The 18334-nt window shown below is 45.7% G+C and overlaps 1 protein-coding gene across 1 annotated transcript; it reads right to left on the reverse strand.

The window, feature by feature from the left end:
• Positions 1-3355: 3355 nt before the first annotated feature.
• LOC147313484 (uncharacterized) lies at positions 3356-14506 on the reverse strand. The gene is made up of 5 exons (XM_086264501.1): positions 13834-14506; positions 13693-13752; positions 4815-4895; positions 4162-4227; positions 3356-3846 (listed from the first exon to the last, which is right to left on the reverse strand). Exons 1-5 carry the CDS (start codon positions 14363-14365, stop codon positions 3620-3622), a joined length of 966 nt encoding a protein of 321 aa, XP_086120627.1. The 5' UTR covers positions 14366-14506; the 3' UTR covers positions 3356-3619.
• Between the last annotated feature and the right edge of the window lie 3828 nt (positions 14507-18334).

The following is an 18334-nucleotide window of genomic DNA, read 5'->3' on the forward strand; positions in this document are numbered from 1 at the left end:
TGCATCTGGCCAATCCACCACCTCTCATTGTTCATGCCATTACAAAAAAAATAAAAAATAAGTCACTGGGGATATGCCCGGTATGCCCGATGGCCAGTCCAGCTATGTTAACCTGCAACCAAATCTGCAGCTCCATACAGCAATGTTACAACTTAGATTATATCTTATAACTCATAACTCTTATGTTAGCTGCCCTCAGTAGCATACTGTCTGAAATATTCCACAGCTGCAATAATTCTTTAAGTGTTATTTTTTTCCTTGGTATTCTAATTTCACCGAAGTTTACTAAACTCAACAAACTTGATATTACTTACCGGGACATTTATTCTGTCCTCATTTTCTTTTACCGAAAAATTGTTTCCTGCAGTGCCGTCTTTCGGCTTGGCTCTCCTACCTTTGCTAACGTGATGCGCATAGCGCAGAAGCGATGCTGCATTCACTTACACTCGGATATCTGAGCGTCACCGTGAAAACATAATCGGACATTTGATATTTGATTGAATTTTATTGTTTTGCCTTTGGGGTGGCACCTGGGGTGGCCAGTCTGGTTTGGGGGGTGGCCTGTGCCCCCCCCAGGCCACCCCGCTGGACACGCCATTGGTGCTTATGAGTTTTTACGTGTTTTGGAGTTTGTACGTGTTTTTACGTGTTTTGGAGTTTGTACATGCTTCAGAGTTCGTACTTGATTTGAAGTTTAGATGTGCTTCGTCTCTAGGGGCCACCATAAATATACTTTTATTTATTCACTCCACATAAAATGTAATAAATAAATCATATAATACAAAAATCAACTATTCACATTTCAACTTTTAACTATTTAAATTTTCAGCTTTTTCCTTTTACAAATTGAAAGTGAAAACAACACAAAACACTGCAAACCACAACACAATTAAATATAAATTAAAATATGAAAACATAAAGAAGATGCATATTCTCTGTCATATGGGCCCACATGAATAAACTTTCTGAATCCTTTATCATCTGCAACCGAAAATAGTTGTGGATGATTACTATACCTTTCTAATGTGATGTTGTTGTCCCTGGCTCTCTTTCTCTCTCTCTCCCCCTCTGGCTCTGATCCTGTGCTACTGAGTATAACTACCGCCCCTCCCCCCTCTGCCCAGCGTAAAGCACAAGGCTCACGTGCAGAGTGAAGCGGGGAAAAAAGTGCGAGAGAGAGGGTGAGAGAAAAAAAAAAAACCCACGTGACGGCTCGCGATAAGGAGCCGGCTCGCGTCGTTCACGTCAAAGAGGCGGCTCTAAGAGCCATTTCGTTCGCGAACGACCCATCACTACTGCCCAGATAGCAAGGAAACAATGAGTCAATATCAGGCGATGTCATTGAATCAACGTTGAAGTGTGACGTTGACCTAACGTCACTCTTGCACCTTTTTTTTTAAACGTTGAAACAACATCAGGTTTTGATGTTGAATCAATGTTGAAACCTGACATTGATTCAACGTTATATTTTCTAATACTGTTGACATTGTTTCAATGTCAGATTCTGATATTGAAACACTGTTGAGCTATGGTGTTGATTTTCCACCTCTTTCGCACAGTTGCTTTTTATTAAAACAACAATTAAATCATGACTGGAAATCTACCATCTACCTTTCTTTATAGGTATTTTAACCAGTACTAAACTACTGCATGTTTCCATCAATACTTAAACCACCTAAACACATAATTGTACTTATTCCTCAAATTGGACACCCTTTATAAAAAAAAAACAAATGTCTCACAATGTATCATGTCAATATTAATATCCTAAAATAAGAAAGCATTGCATGTGATGTAACAGAGAAAAAAAATAAACAAAAGGTCAATAGACATGTTTCGTTTGCTAAATACTTTATTAAAAGACTGTTTCCTATTTACATTTATATGTTTCACAGAAGTTTGTAATTTTTTTACTCCGGGATGGGGATGCATGATGTGCGTCCTGCACCACCCAAACGATCTGGGGCGTATCGGAGCCATTTCTGCACTGCTTGTGCAAAGACAAACTCGGACATAGAGTTTGCCCCTAACTGCTGCGTCAGGCCATCTAGGAGACACACACACACACACACGTTTCTTGGGTTAGAGGGACAATTTCTGAAATTTTTGGCAAATCAGACTGGACATAGGGCTATGGGGACACCGGGTTCCAGAGGTGCTAGAGCTACAATATGCATATCAAAAATCATGAAAAAAATCAGCAAACCTATACACAACTTAAAATTTAAACTTTTTTTTTTTTTGCTCGACTGAGATATAAAAAAGGCTATTTTTTTCAGACATTCTGGTGGTTTGTAGAGACTTTTCTGTAGCTCGGTCTATAAGGACAGTCTGGTGTACAAGGTCAGTGATGTCATCATACATATACACAAAGTATAGTCTGTTCTGAAGGGACACATGGTGTGTAAAGCCAGTTTACTGTACACACACACACTGAGTAAATCTGGTTTAAAAGGACACATGGTGTGTAAAGCCAGTTCACTGTACATATACGCACACATGCACTAAGTATAACCTTCTTAGAAAAGAACGTGTATTATAAGACTGTGACTGATACATCATTATAGTAAAATTGAATAAATTTGCTTACGCTGCTGCCCCCGCGACCCGGCCTCGGATAAGCGGTTGAAGATGGATGGATGGATGAATAAATTAAAAATAATAATAAAAAGACTATATTTTGGTTTTCTCTGAGCATTACAATCTGACATACAAGCATACATAAAACACCACAGATCATATCTGTTGTGATCTACTAACAGGTGGTCAAAGTGTCATTAAAACAACTAGAAGCATAACACAACAGTGCTTGCATCAACTAGAACAAACTATGTTTTATAGAGTTTTTCATTGTCCTGAAGAAACTGGCACTGAGTGGCTGACCAATAAAACAGCACCTTTGCATACCAGGGGTGAGTCGGGCTGACACCATGACTTAACCCTTGTGTGGTGTTCGTATTTTTGTTACTCAGCCAGTGTTCATGGGTCTGGTGGACCCGCTAGAGTTTTGGCTTTCCAAATTAACACTATCAAACAATTTTATGTTAAATTACTCAACAGATGTTTACTTCATCCCAATTACAAGACATATGAACAGCAAACATGGTTAATTTTTTCCCTTTACCTTTGTTAGATCACATTTATGAATTAATGTGCTTCTCGTTTTTCTTTTATATAAAATGTTATAAATAAATCAGTTATAATCAAGTGGAGTGAGTGGAAAGACACAACACATTTACACGTGAAAAAATAATTAATTGTTTAATTTTTCTTTTGAAAAAAACTGAACACGGGTCTCACAGACCCGAACACCATACAAGGGTTAAACATAAGACTTATATCAACACACAACACATTTGTTGAATTACTGAACTATATTTAATATAACCAACTCAATAATCAATTCCTTAAAAGGACAGCATTGTAACAATTATTGAAGGAAAATAAAAGTGAATCCTGGCATTAAAAGACTCAGGCTAACCACACATCAAAACAAAACACTGCCTGTGAGCACAGTGAAGTCAACTACATACTTTTTGAATGGAGAACACTAACCTTGAAATCAGGCCCAGAAAGGTAAAGGCTCAGACTGTCAAAAAGTGCATTTAGTGTTTAACATTTATTTTTTTTTTTTAAAGGCCAGTCCTCTGTTGCGCACAAAATCTCGAATGTTTTGAATAGATCTCGTCTCCAAGATAGGTTGTTCCTTTTCTTTGCACTTCAGACACTGCTGGTTGGTGACAGTGATACCGTTTTCAATAAAAGGCTTCATATGTTTCATCACCACTCCTATCTCCTCCTCAGACCATGGTCTCTTCACACACCGCCTTGATGAAACACGTAAACCTGTTCAATAAAACAAAACAAATTTGAAGTTTAAAAAGATCATGTGAGATGCACTTGTAGGTAGAGATGGTGTTCAAAACTGTGAAAACAAGCTGGTACTTGTCTAAACAAATTGTGTGTGATAATAAATAGACTGTAGACCTGATAAAATTTAAAGTTTGATTGTTTTCATTAACATGATAGTTCATCACACTGCTTGGTAAACACAAAATACATTCAGCTTCTTTATATGTTATATAATGTCTAACCACATGATGTTGGTGTTGACTGCACATAGTGCCTAGTGATGGACATGGCATTTGATTTATATCATACCTTTAGTAACTGAGTCAGGGACAGGAGGTGAACCAGAAGTCACACAGGCATCATTCCCCTGGTCATCTAAAAAATATTGCACAGTATAAATGTATGGGCTTAAAGAGGCTTTCTGCCTACCAATCAAACACCATGGGCACAGAGGGGACAGTGACAGCCAGTTCTATTATACTAACTATACACATGGCAATGCTGCTGAACTGGATGAAGTCAACAATACCTTGGGTAATGAGTTTACTGGGAAATGATGTAGATTTTGCACAGGCCAAATCTTGCTTGACCAAAACTGATGAAGCATCAAAATACTAGTCATAAAGCATTAGTGTCACAATTAGGAATGGAACAACTAACAATCGACCATGTAAAAATGTACTGATGGTTAGTAATATTGTTCTATACACAATCCCAGGTTATCGTAATCAGCATAGTAGTGTTAATAGTAAAGTCTGATTTCATTTTTAATGCAATGAAAAACAGAGATGCAAGTGGCATTAATGAAACAAGAGAGCATCGTTATCATACGTGATGTGCGCTGTTAAAATACGTTACTGCACATTTCACTGGATTTGTCTCTGAACAGGACTAACTCACAGATCCCAGCTCATTACATAAGATATGTTGGGCAAACTTTGAGTACAACATTGAAAATGTACCTTGAGCTGCAGTCTCGGAGAAGTGAGGCAAATCAGAAGTCACAGAAGTTAATATTTCTTCATTGTCATTGATAGATTTTTCTAGCAAAAAAAAAAAAAAAAAATATATATATATATATATATATATATATATATTATATATATATATATATATATATATATATATATATATATATATATATATATATATATATATATATAAAAACACCCAGCACGCCCCTGCGGGCGGTTTATCCTTCAAGCTCGGGTCCTCTACCAGAGGCCTGGGAGCTTGAGGGTCCTGCGCAGTATCTTAGCTGTTCCCAGGACTGCGCTCTTCTGGACAGAGATCTCCGATGTTATTCCCGGGATCTGCTGGAGCCACTCGCCTAGCTTGTGAGTCACCGCACCTAGTGCTCCAATTACCACGGGGACCACCATTACCTTCACCCTCCACATCCTCTCGAGCTCTTCTCTGAGCCCTTGGTATTTCTCCAGCTTCTCGTGTTCCTTCTTCCTGATATTGCTGTCATTCGGAACCGCTACATCGATCACTACGGCCGTCTTCTTCTGTTTGTCTACCACCACTATGTCCGGTTGGTTAGCCACCACCATTTTGTCCGTCTGTATCTGGACTCCTCAGGACTTGCCTGACCCTCTGCAGGTACTTGGTGGTTGCAGCCTTTCTAGCGGCCTCTTCATGGTTCCCATTTGCCTGCGGGATCCCCAGGTACTTGTAACTGTCCTCTATGTCTGCAATGTTGCCTTCTGGTAGTTCAATCCCCTCGGTTCTGACTACCTTCCCTCTCTTTGATACCATCCGACTACACTTCTCCAGTCCGAACGACATTCCAATGTCATTGCTGTATAGCCTGGTAGTGTGGATCAGTGAATCGATGTCTCGTTCACTCTTGGCATACAGCTTGATGTCATCCATGTACAGGAGGTGGCTGACAACTGCTCCGTTCCGTAGTCGGTATCCGTAGCCAGTCTTGTTAATGATCTCACTGAGGGAGTTCAGGCCTATGCAGAACAGCAGTGGGGACAGAGCATCTCCTTGGTAGATCCCGCACTTGATGGTGACTTGTGCTATGGGCTTGGAGTTGGCCTCTAGTGTTGTACGCCACATCCCCATTGAGTTCCTGATGAAGGCTCTTAGGGTCCCATTGATCTTGTACAATTCTAGGCATTCCAGTATCCAGCTGTGGGGCATTGAGTCATAGGCCTTCTTGTAATCAATCCAGGCAGTGCACAGGTTGGTCAGTCTGGTCTTGCAGTCTCGGCTGATTGTTCTGTCTACCAGTAGCTGGTGTTTTGCGCCTCTGGTATTCTTGCCAATTCCTTTCTGTGTCCCGCTCATGTATTGATATATATATATATATATATATATATATATATATATATATATATATAAAAAATACATACAGTGAGGAAAGTAAGTATTTGAACACCCTGCTATTTTGCGAGTTCTCCCACTTAGAAATCATGGAGGGGTCTGAAATTTTCATCATAGGTACATGTCCACTGTGAGAGACATAATCTAAAAGAAAATTCCGGAAATCACATTGTATGATTTTATAACAAGTTTTTTGTATATTTCTTTGTAAAATAAGTGTCATGGTCTGGTTGGGCACCTGCAGGTCTCAGACAGCGGCTCCTCCTCCTTTAGGCGGAGTCCGGTTGCCCCTCCCTGGCTGACCACCTGTGAGCAATCGTGCCAGCGGTATATCAGACCTGCGCTCTCAACCACTCATCGCCTGAGTACCTGCTATTCCCATCGATAGTACCCGGAGTGGAGATCTTGTTCCCCTCGCTCCCGTCCTCCTGGACCTGGGCCGCCAGCTGCTCACACAACGTGGCCTGCCGACCCACTGCTCACCTGCCTGCCTCCCCACGCCTCGACCGCTTCCGGGTTTTCCGCTCCACCTGTCCCCTCCATCTGAAACCAATGCCCCGGCCCCTACCTAGTCCTGTTTCTACCTCCCCGCTGTCCCCGCTGTTCAGCCGTCTCCTAGAGGTGTCTAGGTCGCCCTCATTTTCACAGACGAATCCTACGCGCCACTAGTGTGGTGGCGTCGCTTTGTGTTTCACCTTTGTTTTCCCTGTGGGCGGAAATAAATCATTGGTTTTCTGTCACCTCGCTTCCGGGTTGGTTTCTGCGCCTGTGTCCATCCCTGTTCCCTCGTGCCGTTGAGCCGTGACAGTATACTCAGGCCAGTTATATGGACACAGCGGACCCAGCCCGCGTAGCGATCAGTAAGCAGGGGGCTATAATCGGTAGCCACGAACAGACGCTGCAGTACCTACTGGCTCAAGTGCACACACTCACAGACGAGCAGGCTAAAATGCAATCCGACATTCAGTCCCTTCAACCCTCGGCGGAGTCGGAACCCGCCGCCGGTAGCTCAGCGCTGCCCGCCCCGACCGCGCCGTTGCCTCAGCCCGCGGCGGATCCCGAGCCCCAGCGGGGTCACCTGTTTCGCGACGCGGCCTCCCCGGAGCCGGAGCCGTATGCGGGTGACCCAGGGGCCTGTAGCGGTTTTCTGTTACAGTGCGAGCTGGCGTTCAGACGTTCGCCCCGCTCTTTCGTTTCGGACACGGTTCGAGTTTCTTATATAATCGGGAAACTGCGCGACCGAGCCCTGAATTGGGCCGAGGCTTACCTGAGCACACACCCGTTGCCGTCCTGTAGCTACGATGCTTTTCTCGGCGAATTCAAAAGGACTTTTGCCCACCCCGTCTCGGTGGGCAGTGCGGTTCGCCGGCTGTTAAATCTCCGCCAGGGCCGCCGTAGCATCGCGGACTACTTGATCGACTTCCGCACCGCCGCAGCGGCAGTCGGCTGGCCCGATAAAGCCCTTCAGGGAGTCTACTCGCAGTCGCTTAACGAGGACATGAAGGATCAGCTAGCGTCCCGTGACGAACCGGTTACCTTCGAGGAGTTAGCCACGCTCTCGCTTCGCATTGACAACAGACTGCGGGAGCGAGAGCGGGAGAGGAACTCCAGCACCCGTCGGCCAGTGCGGCGTGCGTCACCTGTTTACATTCCCCCGTCGCCACTTCCGGTTCAGCCATCAGCCCCAGTCGCTGGGGAGAGGGCTGACCCGGAACCGGAACCCATGCAGCTCGGGCGATCCCGGTTGTCTCCGCAAGAGAGAGAGAGACGTCGCCGCGCTCGTTCGTGTTTTTACTGCGGTTCCGCGGAGCATTTCATTGCCGCCTGTCCGGAGAAGGGAAAAGGGGACGCCCGCCGGTAAGTCCGGGGATACGGGTGGGCGGTACCTATAGTGATTCTAAGCCCCGCTTCCTGTTGCCGGTTACGCTCTTGCTCGGCTCCGCAACCCACACGTCCCGGGCGTTAATCGATTCGGGCGCTGAGCAGAGTCTCATTGATATGAAACTAGCCAAGCAACTGAATATTCCCCTGTTCGAGTTGGAGTCTAGCCTCCCAGTTAAAGCACTGGATAACCAAGTTTTCTCCCACATCACTCACCGTACCGCTCCTGTTACTGTAGTCGCCTCAGGCAACCATAGGGAAAGGCTCCCCTTCCTGACGTTCCATTCCTCCAGCATCCCCATCGTCCTTGGTTTCACCTGGCTAAAGCTACATAACCCACATCTGGATTGGGCTGGGCAAAATGTAATAAGTTGGAGCCCGTTTTGCCATGCCAATTGTCTCGTCTCAGCCCCGCCGTCAGCCGTTGCCGAGCCCGCACGTGACGCGAGTGCTGCCGTGGACCTTTCTGTCGTACCGTCAGTGTACCACGATTTGAGGGAGGTGTTTAACAAGGACAAAGCCCAAGCACTGCCCCCGCACAGGCCATATGACTGTTCCATTACGTTGTTACCGGGCTCCCCCCTACCCACGAGCCGCCTTTACAATCTGTCTCATCCTGAGAAGGCAGCCATGGAAAAGTACATAAAGGACTCCCTGGCGGCCGGCATCATCAGACCCTCCTCTTCGCCTGTCGGGGCCGGATTCTTCTTTGTCGGTAAGAAGGACGGCTCGCTCCGTCCCTGTATTGATTACAGGAGGCTTAATGACATAACAGTAAAAAACAAATACCCATTGCCGCTGATCAGTTCCGCCTTTGAGCCGCTTCACGGTGCCACCATTTTTACCAAGTTAGACCTCAGGAATGCATATCACCTCGTCAGAATCAGGGAGGGCGACGAGTGGAAAACCGCCTTTAACACTCACTTGGGGCACTTCGAATATTTAGTGATGCCCTTCGGTCTCACAAACGCCCCGGCGGTCTTTCAAAACCTGGTGAACGACGTCCTGCGAGATTTCCTGGACCGCTTCGTCTTCGTTTATCTCGACGATATTCTGATTTTTTCCAAAGACGTGGTGGAACATCGGGCGCACGTCAGAGCCGTGCTGCAGCGGTTGCTGGAAAACAAATTGTACGTAAAGGCGGAGAAATGCATGTTCCACTCACCTTCCGTCTCCTTCCTGGGCTACGTCCTCGCGGGGGGGCAGGTGAAGACTGACCCGGCTAAGGTTACGGCAGTCGTGCAGTGGCCCGTACCTGCGTCCCGGCGGCATCTGCAGCGCTTCTTGGGCTTCGCAAACTTCTACCGGCGCTTCGTCAGGAACTACAGCCAGGTAGCAGCGCCGCTGACCCGGCTGACGTCACCGAAGCTCCCTTTTATTTGGAGCCAGGAGGCCGGAGCAGCGTTTACCAAGTTAAAGGCACTGTTTACCTCGGCGCCGGTTTTGGTTCACCCCGACCCCGGGAGACAGTTTATTCTCGAGGTGGATGCATCTGACATCGGGGTGGGGGCGGTGTTATCCCAGCGCTCCGGCACGGCGTCCAAGCTCCATCCGTGCGCCTTTTTCTCCCGTCGTTTATCACCTGCTGAGCGGAATTACGACGTGGGGGATAGGGAACTGTTGGCTGTGAAGCTGGCCTTGGAGGAGTGGCGGCACTATCTCGAGGGGGCGGAGCACCCATTCATAGTGTGGACAGATCACAAGAACTTGACGTACATTCGTGCAGCCAAGAGACTGAACTCACGTCAGGCACGCTGGTCCATGTTTTTCAGTCGCTTTAACTTTTCAATCTCTTACCGCCCAGGGTCCCGCAACGTGAAACCGGATGCCCTTTCCCGGCAGTTTGACGCCGCGGGGGAGTCGTCCGCCGTGCCCACCATCCTCCCTGCGAGCGTCAAGGTTGGTTCCCTCACGTGGGAGGTGGAGGAGGACATCCGTCGGGCACTGGAGACCGAGCCGGACCCCGGCACAGGGCCCCCTGACCGCCGCTTTGTCCCTAAGGCGGCCCGCTCCAAAGTGATCGACTGGGTCCACAAGGGGAGATTCTCCTGCCATCCAGGAGGCGCGCGGACGAGTGCCCTTATTAAAAGGTATTTCTGGTGGGGGTCTATTGATAAAGATGTCAAGGAGTATGTGGCCGCCTGCTGTGTTTGTGCTAGGGGCAAATCTAACACGCAACGCCCGGCTGGGTTGCTGCAGCCTCTCTCTATTCCACGGCGCCCCTGGTCGCATATTTCTTTGGATTTCGTTACTGGTCTACCTGTTTCTTCTGGCAAGACCGCGATCCTCACTGTGGTCGACAGGTTTTCCAAAGCAGCTCACTTTGTCGCCCTCGAGAGACTCCCCACATCCACTGAAACCGCTAATCTGCTAGTCGACCATGTGTTTAGGCTGCACGGGATACCCTCGGAGGTCGTCTCAGACAGGGGACCGCAATTTACATCGCAGGTCTGGAGGGCGTTCTGTACATCCCTGGGAGCGAAGCCATGTTTGAGCTCTGGACACCACCCTCAGACTAATGGTCAGACCGAACGCCTCAACCAGGAATTGGAGGCCACTCTCCGCTGCGTCGCTGCCTCCAACCCGGCTTCCTGGTCATCGTTATTGCCGTGGGCGGAGTACGCACACAACTCCCTCACCTCGTCAGCGACGGGTCTCTCGCCTTTTGAGGCCTCTCTCGGCTACCAGCCACCCCTTTTTCCGGAGCGCGAGACCGACCTTGAGGTCCCCTCCGTCCAGCACCATCTGCAACGCTGCCGACGGGTGTGGTCGCGCACCCGCCGGGCCTTGGGCCTGTCCGTCGCCCGCCAGCGCCGCTACGCGGATCGCCGCCGCAAGGCAGCACCTGCCTACGCCCGGGGACAGAAGGTGTGGCTGTCCGCCAGAGACATTCCCCTCAGGACGGACTCCCGCAAGTTGGCCCCACGCTTCATCGGTCCTTTTGAGGTGGAGCGGGTGGTCGGCCGCTCCGCGGTCAGGCTAAAGTTGCCCTCCTCGTTACGGGTCCACCCGACCTTCCACGTCTCCCAAGTCAAGCCGGTTGTTGTGAGTCCGTTGTGCCCGCCTCCTGCTGCCCCGCCGCCCGCCCGGCTCATCGGTGGGCATCCTGCCTTCACGGTCCGCCGCATCCTGGATGTACGCCGCCGGGGAAGGGGCAGGCAGTTCCTGGTCGACTGGGAGGGGTACGGGCCGGAGGAGAGGTCCTGGGTTCCCCGGTCCCGGATTCTCGACCCCGCCTTGCTTTCGGCATTCTACAGAGGCCGGTCGCCGAGAGGCGACCCTTGAGGGGGGGGTGGTGTCATGGTCTGGTTGGGCACCTGCAGGTCTCAGACAGCGGCTCCTCCTCCTTTAGGCGGAGTCCGGTTGCCCCTCCCTGGCTGACCACCTGTGAGCAATCGTGCCAGCGGTATATCAGACCTGCGCTCTCAACCACTCATCGCCTGAGTACCTGCTATTCCCATCGATAGTACCCGGAGTGGAGATCTTGTTCCCCTCGCTCCCGTCCTCCTGGACCTGGGCCGCCAGCTGCTCACACAACGTGGCCTGCCGACCCACTGCTCACCTGCCTGCCTCCCCACGCCTCGACCGCTTCCGGGTTTTCCGCTCCACCTGTCCCCTCCATCTGAAACCAATGCCCCGGCCCCTACCTAGTCCTGTTTCTACCTCCCCGCTGTCCCCGCTGTTCAGCCGTCTCCTAGAGGTGTCTAGGTCGCCCTCATTTTCACAGACGAATCCTACGCGCCACTAGTGTGGTGGCGTCGCTTTGTGTTTCACCTTTGTTTTCCCTGTGGGCGGAAATAAATCATTGGTTTTCTGTCACCTCGCTTCCGGGTTGGTTTCTGCGCCTGTGTCCATCCCTGTTCCCTCGTGCCGTTGAGCCGTGACAATAAGTATTTGAACACTTGAGTCAAACTATATTAATATTGCCTTTGTTAACAATTACAGCGGCCAAACAGTTCCTGTAGTTCTTCACCAGGTTTGCACACATTGCAGAAGGTCTTTTGACCCACTCCTCCACACAGATCTTCTGTAGATCTGTCATGTTTTGGGCCAACACAGACTTTTAACTCCATCCACAGATTTTCTATTGGACTGAGGTCTGGAGACTAGTGAGGCCACTCCAGAACCTGGAAATGACTCTTACGGAGCCACTCCTTGGTTTTCCTGGCTGAGTGCTTCAGGTCTTTGTCTTGTTGAAAGACCCAGCCAGAACCCATCTTCAATGCTCTGACTGAGGGAAGGACGTTTTGGCCCAAAATCTCACAATCCATGTCCCCGTTTATCTTCTCCTTAATACAGTGCAGTGGTCCTGTCCCCTGTGCAGAAAAACAGCCCAGAGCATGATGTTTCCACCCTCATGCTTCACTGTAGGATGGTATTATTGGGATGAGACTCATCCTTCTTCTTCCTCCAAACCCCAACAATGGAGTTTAGACCAAAAAGTTTTATTTTGGTCTCATCTGACCACAGGACTTTCTCCCATGACTCTGGATCATCCAGATGGTCCCTGGCAAACTTCAGACGGGCCTGGACATGGGTTGGCTTAAGAAGGGGAACCTTCAGTGTGATGAATGATTTTAAACCATGACGTCTCAGTGTATTACTGATAGTAGCCTTGCCAACGGTGGTCCCAGCTCTCTTCAGGTCATTGACCAGCTCGTCCCGTGTAGTTCTGGGCTGATTCTTCACCTTTCTTAGCATCACTGACACCCCACGAGCTGAGATCTTACGTGGGGCTCCAGTCCGAGGAAGACATTAGCCTCTTCCCTTCAGGGGCGCCTGCAGGAGTCTTGCAGAGGGTACGCACAGTCACCTGCACGCGCTCCATCTGGTACCAGACCCCCCTGGCCTTTTTGACGGCCACGTCTGGCCCATGTACCTGAAACATAAGAACATCATGGAGGCATCAGCTGTTGATGTTGTGCAGCTGGACGGAACCAAGTCAAAGGAGGCGCTGTTCAACTTTGTCTATGGCGACATCCTGAATAACATCCAGAAGTCTCTCTAACAAAAATCAGCTTGGTGCACGCGCACCAAGCTGCTTGGCAGTGGCTCTGGAGCCCTTTCCAGCTTTGTGAAGGTCTAAAGTTTTGTCTCTTGTGTCGTTGGACAGCTCTTTGGTTTTACTCATGTTGCTGCAACACTTTTGACAGATTGTGGGGTGCACATGTGTCTTTATGAAAGCTAACGGCATCAAACAGGTGCTGCTAAATTAGAATCATGAGCAGAGTGTAGTTGGACTGTTTAAAAGCAGAATAACAGGTCTTTGAGGGTCAGAAATCTGCATGATAAGCAAGTGTTCAAATACTTATTTTAAGCAGTAATATACAAAAATATTTTAATAAAATCATACATTGTGATTTCCGGAATTTTCTTTTAGATTCTGTCTCTCACAGTGGACATGTACCAACGCTGAAAATTTCAGATCCCTCCATGATTTCTAAGTGGGAGAACTTGCAAAATAGCAAATACTTACTTTCCTCACTGTAAATGGTATTAACTACACAGCAAAGTACAAACAGAACTGCAATAACATTATCTAAATATATAAAAATGTAAATTTTAAATACTTTATCAATACAACTGCAAAGTCTATAACACAGAATACAATAATTTCAGTACCTCGCAATGTGGAAGCATCAGGGAGTTGCTGTGATCCAGTAGCCATCCCATCTATGTCATCTATAAAATTGAAAAAATGTTATTAGACCAACCATATTCACAAACACCAAGCCGATTTAACAACATATAAACCATGCATACCACCAATTTCATCCAGAGTTTTTCCTTGAATATCCTTCACACTTCCCTTCTCCATGGCCATGAGCAACTTGGAGATCTTAGCCAGCTGAATTGTTGATTGGGGCAGTCGATAGTATTCTCTATGGACCCTAATGTCATGGCCGAGGAAATCGGCCAGCTGGTCTAGTTCATTATCTTTCAAGTTCATGACTTGGCTTATCGTGGCAATCTGTTTGCGAAGGTTAGTTGTTGTTGCTCCGCAAGCATCTGCAAACTGACCAAACTGCCCTCTGTAGTGACCATCACTACAAGGAATGGCGAAAAGGTACATATTGTTTTCAGATACCCCGCACTCTTTCCTCTTACTAACGAGGAGTGACAGGTTATCGGTCATATCAGAAGTCAGGATCACAGCCACCTTTCGTCCTTTTTCCCCCTTCAGTTCCACTCTGGCAAACTGTTGGCAAAGCCTTTTCTCAACTTCTGTAAGCTCAGAGCTGATGTCATCGTTTAGTTTGGACATGTCACGATCTTCAAAATTTTTGACAGTCATACGTGCTACTTCACCTTCCCTCCTCCTATTGAACAAAATCACTTGACAAAGGATCACCTTTGCTAGTGCTGCATAAGTTCCTGCTGTTGGGTTATCACCTAGTTTCTCCCTAGCCGATTCCACTTGCTGACCAAGATATAACTGCAGCTTCTGAACATCTCTGGTCAGTGGAAGGCTGTCGACCGTGTTGTATTTTGCCTCACTCAGGTTTGATAAGGCTGAATGGGAAACTAATTCAGACCACTTTGTTTCATGAAGTGTGTGAAACCTCCTGATTGAGCCTCTTGATCCTCTTCCATGAGAGCACGACACATGATAATATCACTTATTTTTCTGAGAGAATGTCCAAGCTTCAGGGCTAAACTTGGGGCTTTGAATGTGCTGGTTTCAGTATCAAAACCTGAAACTCTCTTGACAGCATTAGTAAGAATAAAGAAGTTGGCTGGTTTTATTGCCTCTTCCATATTACGGATTCTTGTTGCGTGACGCAAAGTCACAAGTAATCTCCCAAGTTCCCTTACTTTCTGTCTTATATACTCATGCTTTGATCTGTCACTTCCATGCTTATTAAAAAGAGACTGAGCCAACTGCATAATATAATGATCATTCCTTATTGCACTAGACACATCATCCTTGTGCATCTTGCCCAGTACTGAGTAGAGTTCACTTGAAATTGGCTGAGACATTGTGGATTGAGTAGATGCTATACCAAAGACTCTATCTTTCAGCTTCTCTTCAGCATTATTCTCTGGTCTTAAAGCACATCTTTTCATATGCCGAGAAACTTCTTTTCTGGATATCATACCCTTAGAGTATAAGCAGTACTCGTATGTCTCAGCGCTGCTGCTGCTCTTTTTTGAGATCCTTTTCACTTTAAGACAACCTGATCCTGTGGTTTTAACAGCAGAGTTGTGCTTGAAGTTACCAAGCTTTCGTAACCTTTCAAGATGAACTTTTCTGTCCTTTGATGATTTGGGTAACTGAAGCACCTGGGCGACTTCAGCATTTTCATTTACATGCGTCTCCAGATGACGTGCAAATTTTGTTTGAGGTTTTCCACACACAAAACAAAAATTGACTGTGCTTTTGATTAATTTTGTTGACTTGGTTGGGGATTCATTTTGGCTAATATCCACAGTACTCTTTTCGCTACATGCATCTTTTGTTTTCTGCTGGCATGACTCTGAGCTGTCTGGTTCTTGGTCGGGATGAAGATCATCAGTAGTTTCAAGATCATTCAAAATGTGCTCAAAGTTGTTCTTAACATCCATGGTCTGTTCTTTTTCAGCAAAAGTAACGCATAAATCAGGCATGCTAGCAGCATGGGAGTTTTTTGATGGTCCAGGTAACTCAATAGACAACTCTGTTCCTGAGCTTTCTGAATCTGATGCAGAATTTGGGATGTATTCTTCATCAGATGAGACATCACCCTGTTCGTAAATACAGCATAGATTAAATAACAGAAATAAACATGGGAAGGATAAATGCTAAATTGTTCACGTCCCAGAGCTCGGGACGTAAACCAAAGTCTCTAGATGTCTTAAAAGTACTAAGAAATACCTCCCGATTTAAAGAAGAAAATGTGCAGCAGATATGTATTTTGTGCAAGTATTTTGATTCTGCTTGATCAATTTGCAATCTGTGATCGATTCAGTACTTTTTTGATATTTGTCCCATTTCTAATATCCAATTTATATTTTTTGAACAATGACATTAACAAAAAAAACAAACACAAAACAAAAAAACTAAGACACCAGCCCTAACCTGGTCCCAGAGCCCCTCCCACAATGACCCCCACAGATCAAAATTTGTAAAACCTTTGAGACTAGATTGTATGAAACTGTTTTGTTTTTTTTTTGTTTTGTTTTTTTACAAAGGATTATAATAAAATCTAAGTAATATTTTTACAATGTGTTTATTTATTTCTGGCCTCTCTCACATAACTTCTACACTCTATCCAGTCCAAAATCTCTCTGCTTTCAATTCTCTATCTGAGACAACACTTACAAAACTGATTATCCTTATAATTTTGTGATGAAAGAAAAAGGAAGAGCAAGCAACATGTGGCAATCTTCACGAACTGCATCTACGTCAATATTAACTATATTATAATGAAGCCTGCGTAAATTCAACCTGGGAGACACACCTGCACATCGTCTCCATCATCATCATCATCTCAACTCCCTTCAGCTGCTCACTCCGGCGCAGCCAATCCGGAGCTCCCTCGCACCTACGCCTCCATTCAGCTTCCGGGCATTTAAGCTCTTTCACCCATAGCTCGGCCTCTCAGCGTTTTCGCATCCCTCCACCACCCCTGCACCCCCATGCTTGCCCCCTGCCTCCATACCACCACCAGTGTCCAGACCCCGGGGGAAGACCTCCTACTTCAATCAGCAATGCTTTTATCAACAGTTTTCCCGCCGGGGTCTGACCGCCAAATATTTAATGTTCAATAAAGCATGTCTAATTCTTTCTCCGTATCTGAGTCTTTCCAGGTTGAATTTCACTGTACACTTACGTCGGACATATCCCAGTCTTCTGAAGATGTCTGGAGGCAGATCTTATGCCACACACAACGGCATTCTACAAATACAAAGAAACCACAGCATTAGACAACAACCGATGATTCATTAAGTTATAATTTAAAAAGTAGCGATCCCACACATCACAAATTATATTCACTAAGACCACTAAATATAAACAAGCATAAAGTGAATTTAAAACCAACGCATAATTCAGAATAAAAAGCAGATTTTTTTTTTAAGTTTAAGACACATTTTAAACTTATGAATATGATATACTGCATCATCCTAATAATCAATTTTTTTCATCAGATTTGAGATATAAAACATTGTTATTTTAAAAACAGACTAATTAGTAAACTATATATATATATATATATAGATATATAGATATAAAGGATATCTTATCTTAAATTGACCTGACCAAACTACTCATTATGGGCCACATAGGCCATGTTTCAGAATGCATTCTTGGCTCAAAGACTTCTGGCAGAATGATCTAATGAGAAACAGAAAAGCTAAAATGTTTATCCTACATTAATTAATAAGGATTGAGATAAAAAGGACTTCTACTAAAAAGTCATTGAAAATGTGTAGAGACACCATCAAGCATTTGTATTGCAAATTGCCTGATTGATCTATTGGAATAGGTCTGGATTAATCAGACCCAGTACCTTATTGGGCTTCCTATATTGACATTGTAAGAAGTTTGCAAGTTTGATGCAATGTTTACTCAAAGGGTTTATTATCATCAAACATCATCTTCCAAGTTTGTGTGTATATGTGTAATTACAGAATGACAAACAGACTTGAGGGCAGTTTACTTCATACATGTTGATACTCTCTTAAATATAATTAAACATTTGTGCATTTTGCTTTATCTTTATATAACAGATCCACCTTTTTCCGCCAGGGCCATTCTTTCCCACCATAGTCATAAGTAATTTCACTTTCCTTCAGTGCAAAAAGGCAGAGATGTGGCTTCCCTTCTGCTTCAATCAACTTCATTCTGCAATTTGGTGTCCTGTGTTCATCATTTACTAGTCACCCAAATGACCCATCTTCAAGTGCTCCATCAATACTGCAAATTTGGAAACATACATTAAACAAACATTTATAGTGACACGCCTATGAACTATACTATAATTTTTAAGCACCAACACAAACACAACATCCAATACAAGTTTAGTTGTTAAATGCATAATTGATAAGTTAAAGAGGGTCCATCAGTCAAGGACGCGTTGCTTTCTGACTGAGATAAGTATTTGCGCTTCTGTTAGGTTTTGTATTGTTGATTGTCATTTATGCTTAGAAATATTTAACCATATATGCTTAGAGGTGTATAATCAATTGTGTAGTGATAGGACTGTGATCTTTAGCAGGCTGCAAAGGCTTGGTGTGTATTCCACACTGGAATGCACACCTACATCCTAGGAGCATGGAGAGG

This window comes from Aulonocara sp. 'chitande type north' Nkhata Bay, linkage group LG15, assembly GCF_057382095.1.
Source record: "Aulonocara sp. 'chitande type north' Nkhata Bay isolate Kocher_YH1m ecotype deep benthic linkage group LG15, A_spYH_male_GT1.1, whole genome shotgun sequence".
NCBI lineage: Eukaryota > Metazoa > Chordata > Actinopteri > Cichliformes > Cichlidae > Aulonocara > Aulonocara sp. 'chitande type north' Nkhata Bay.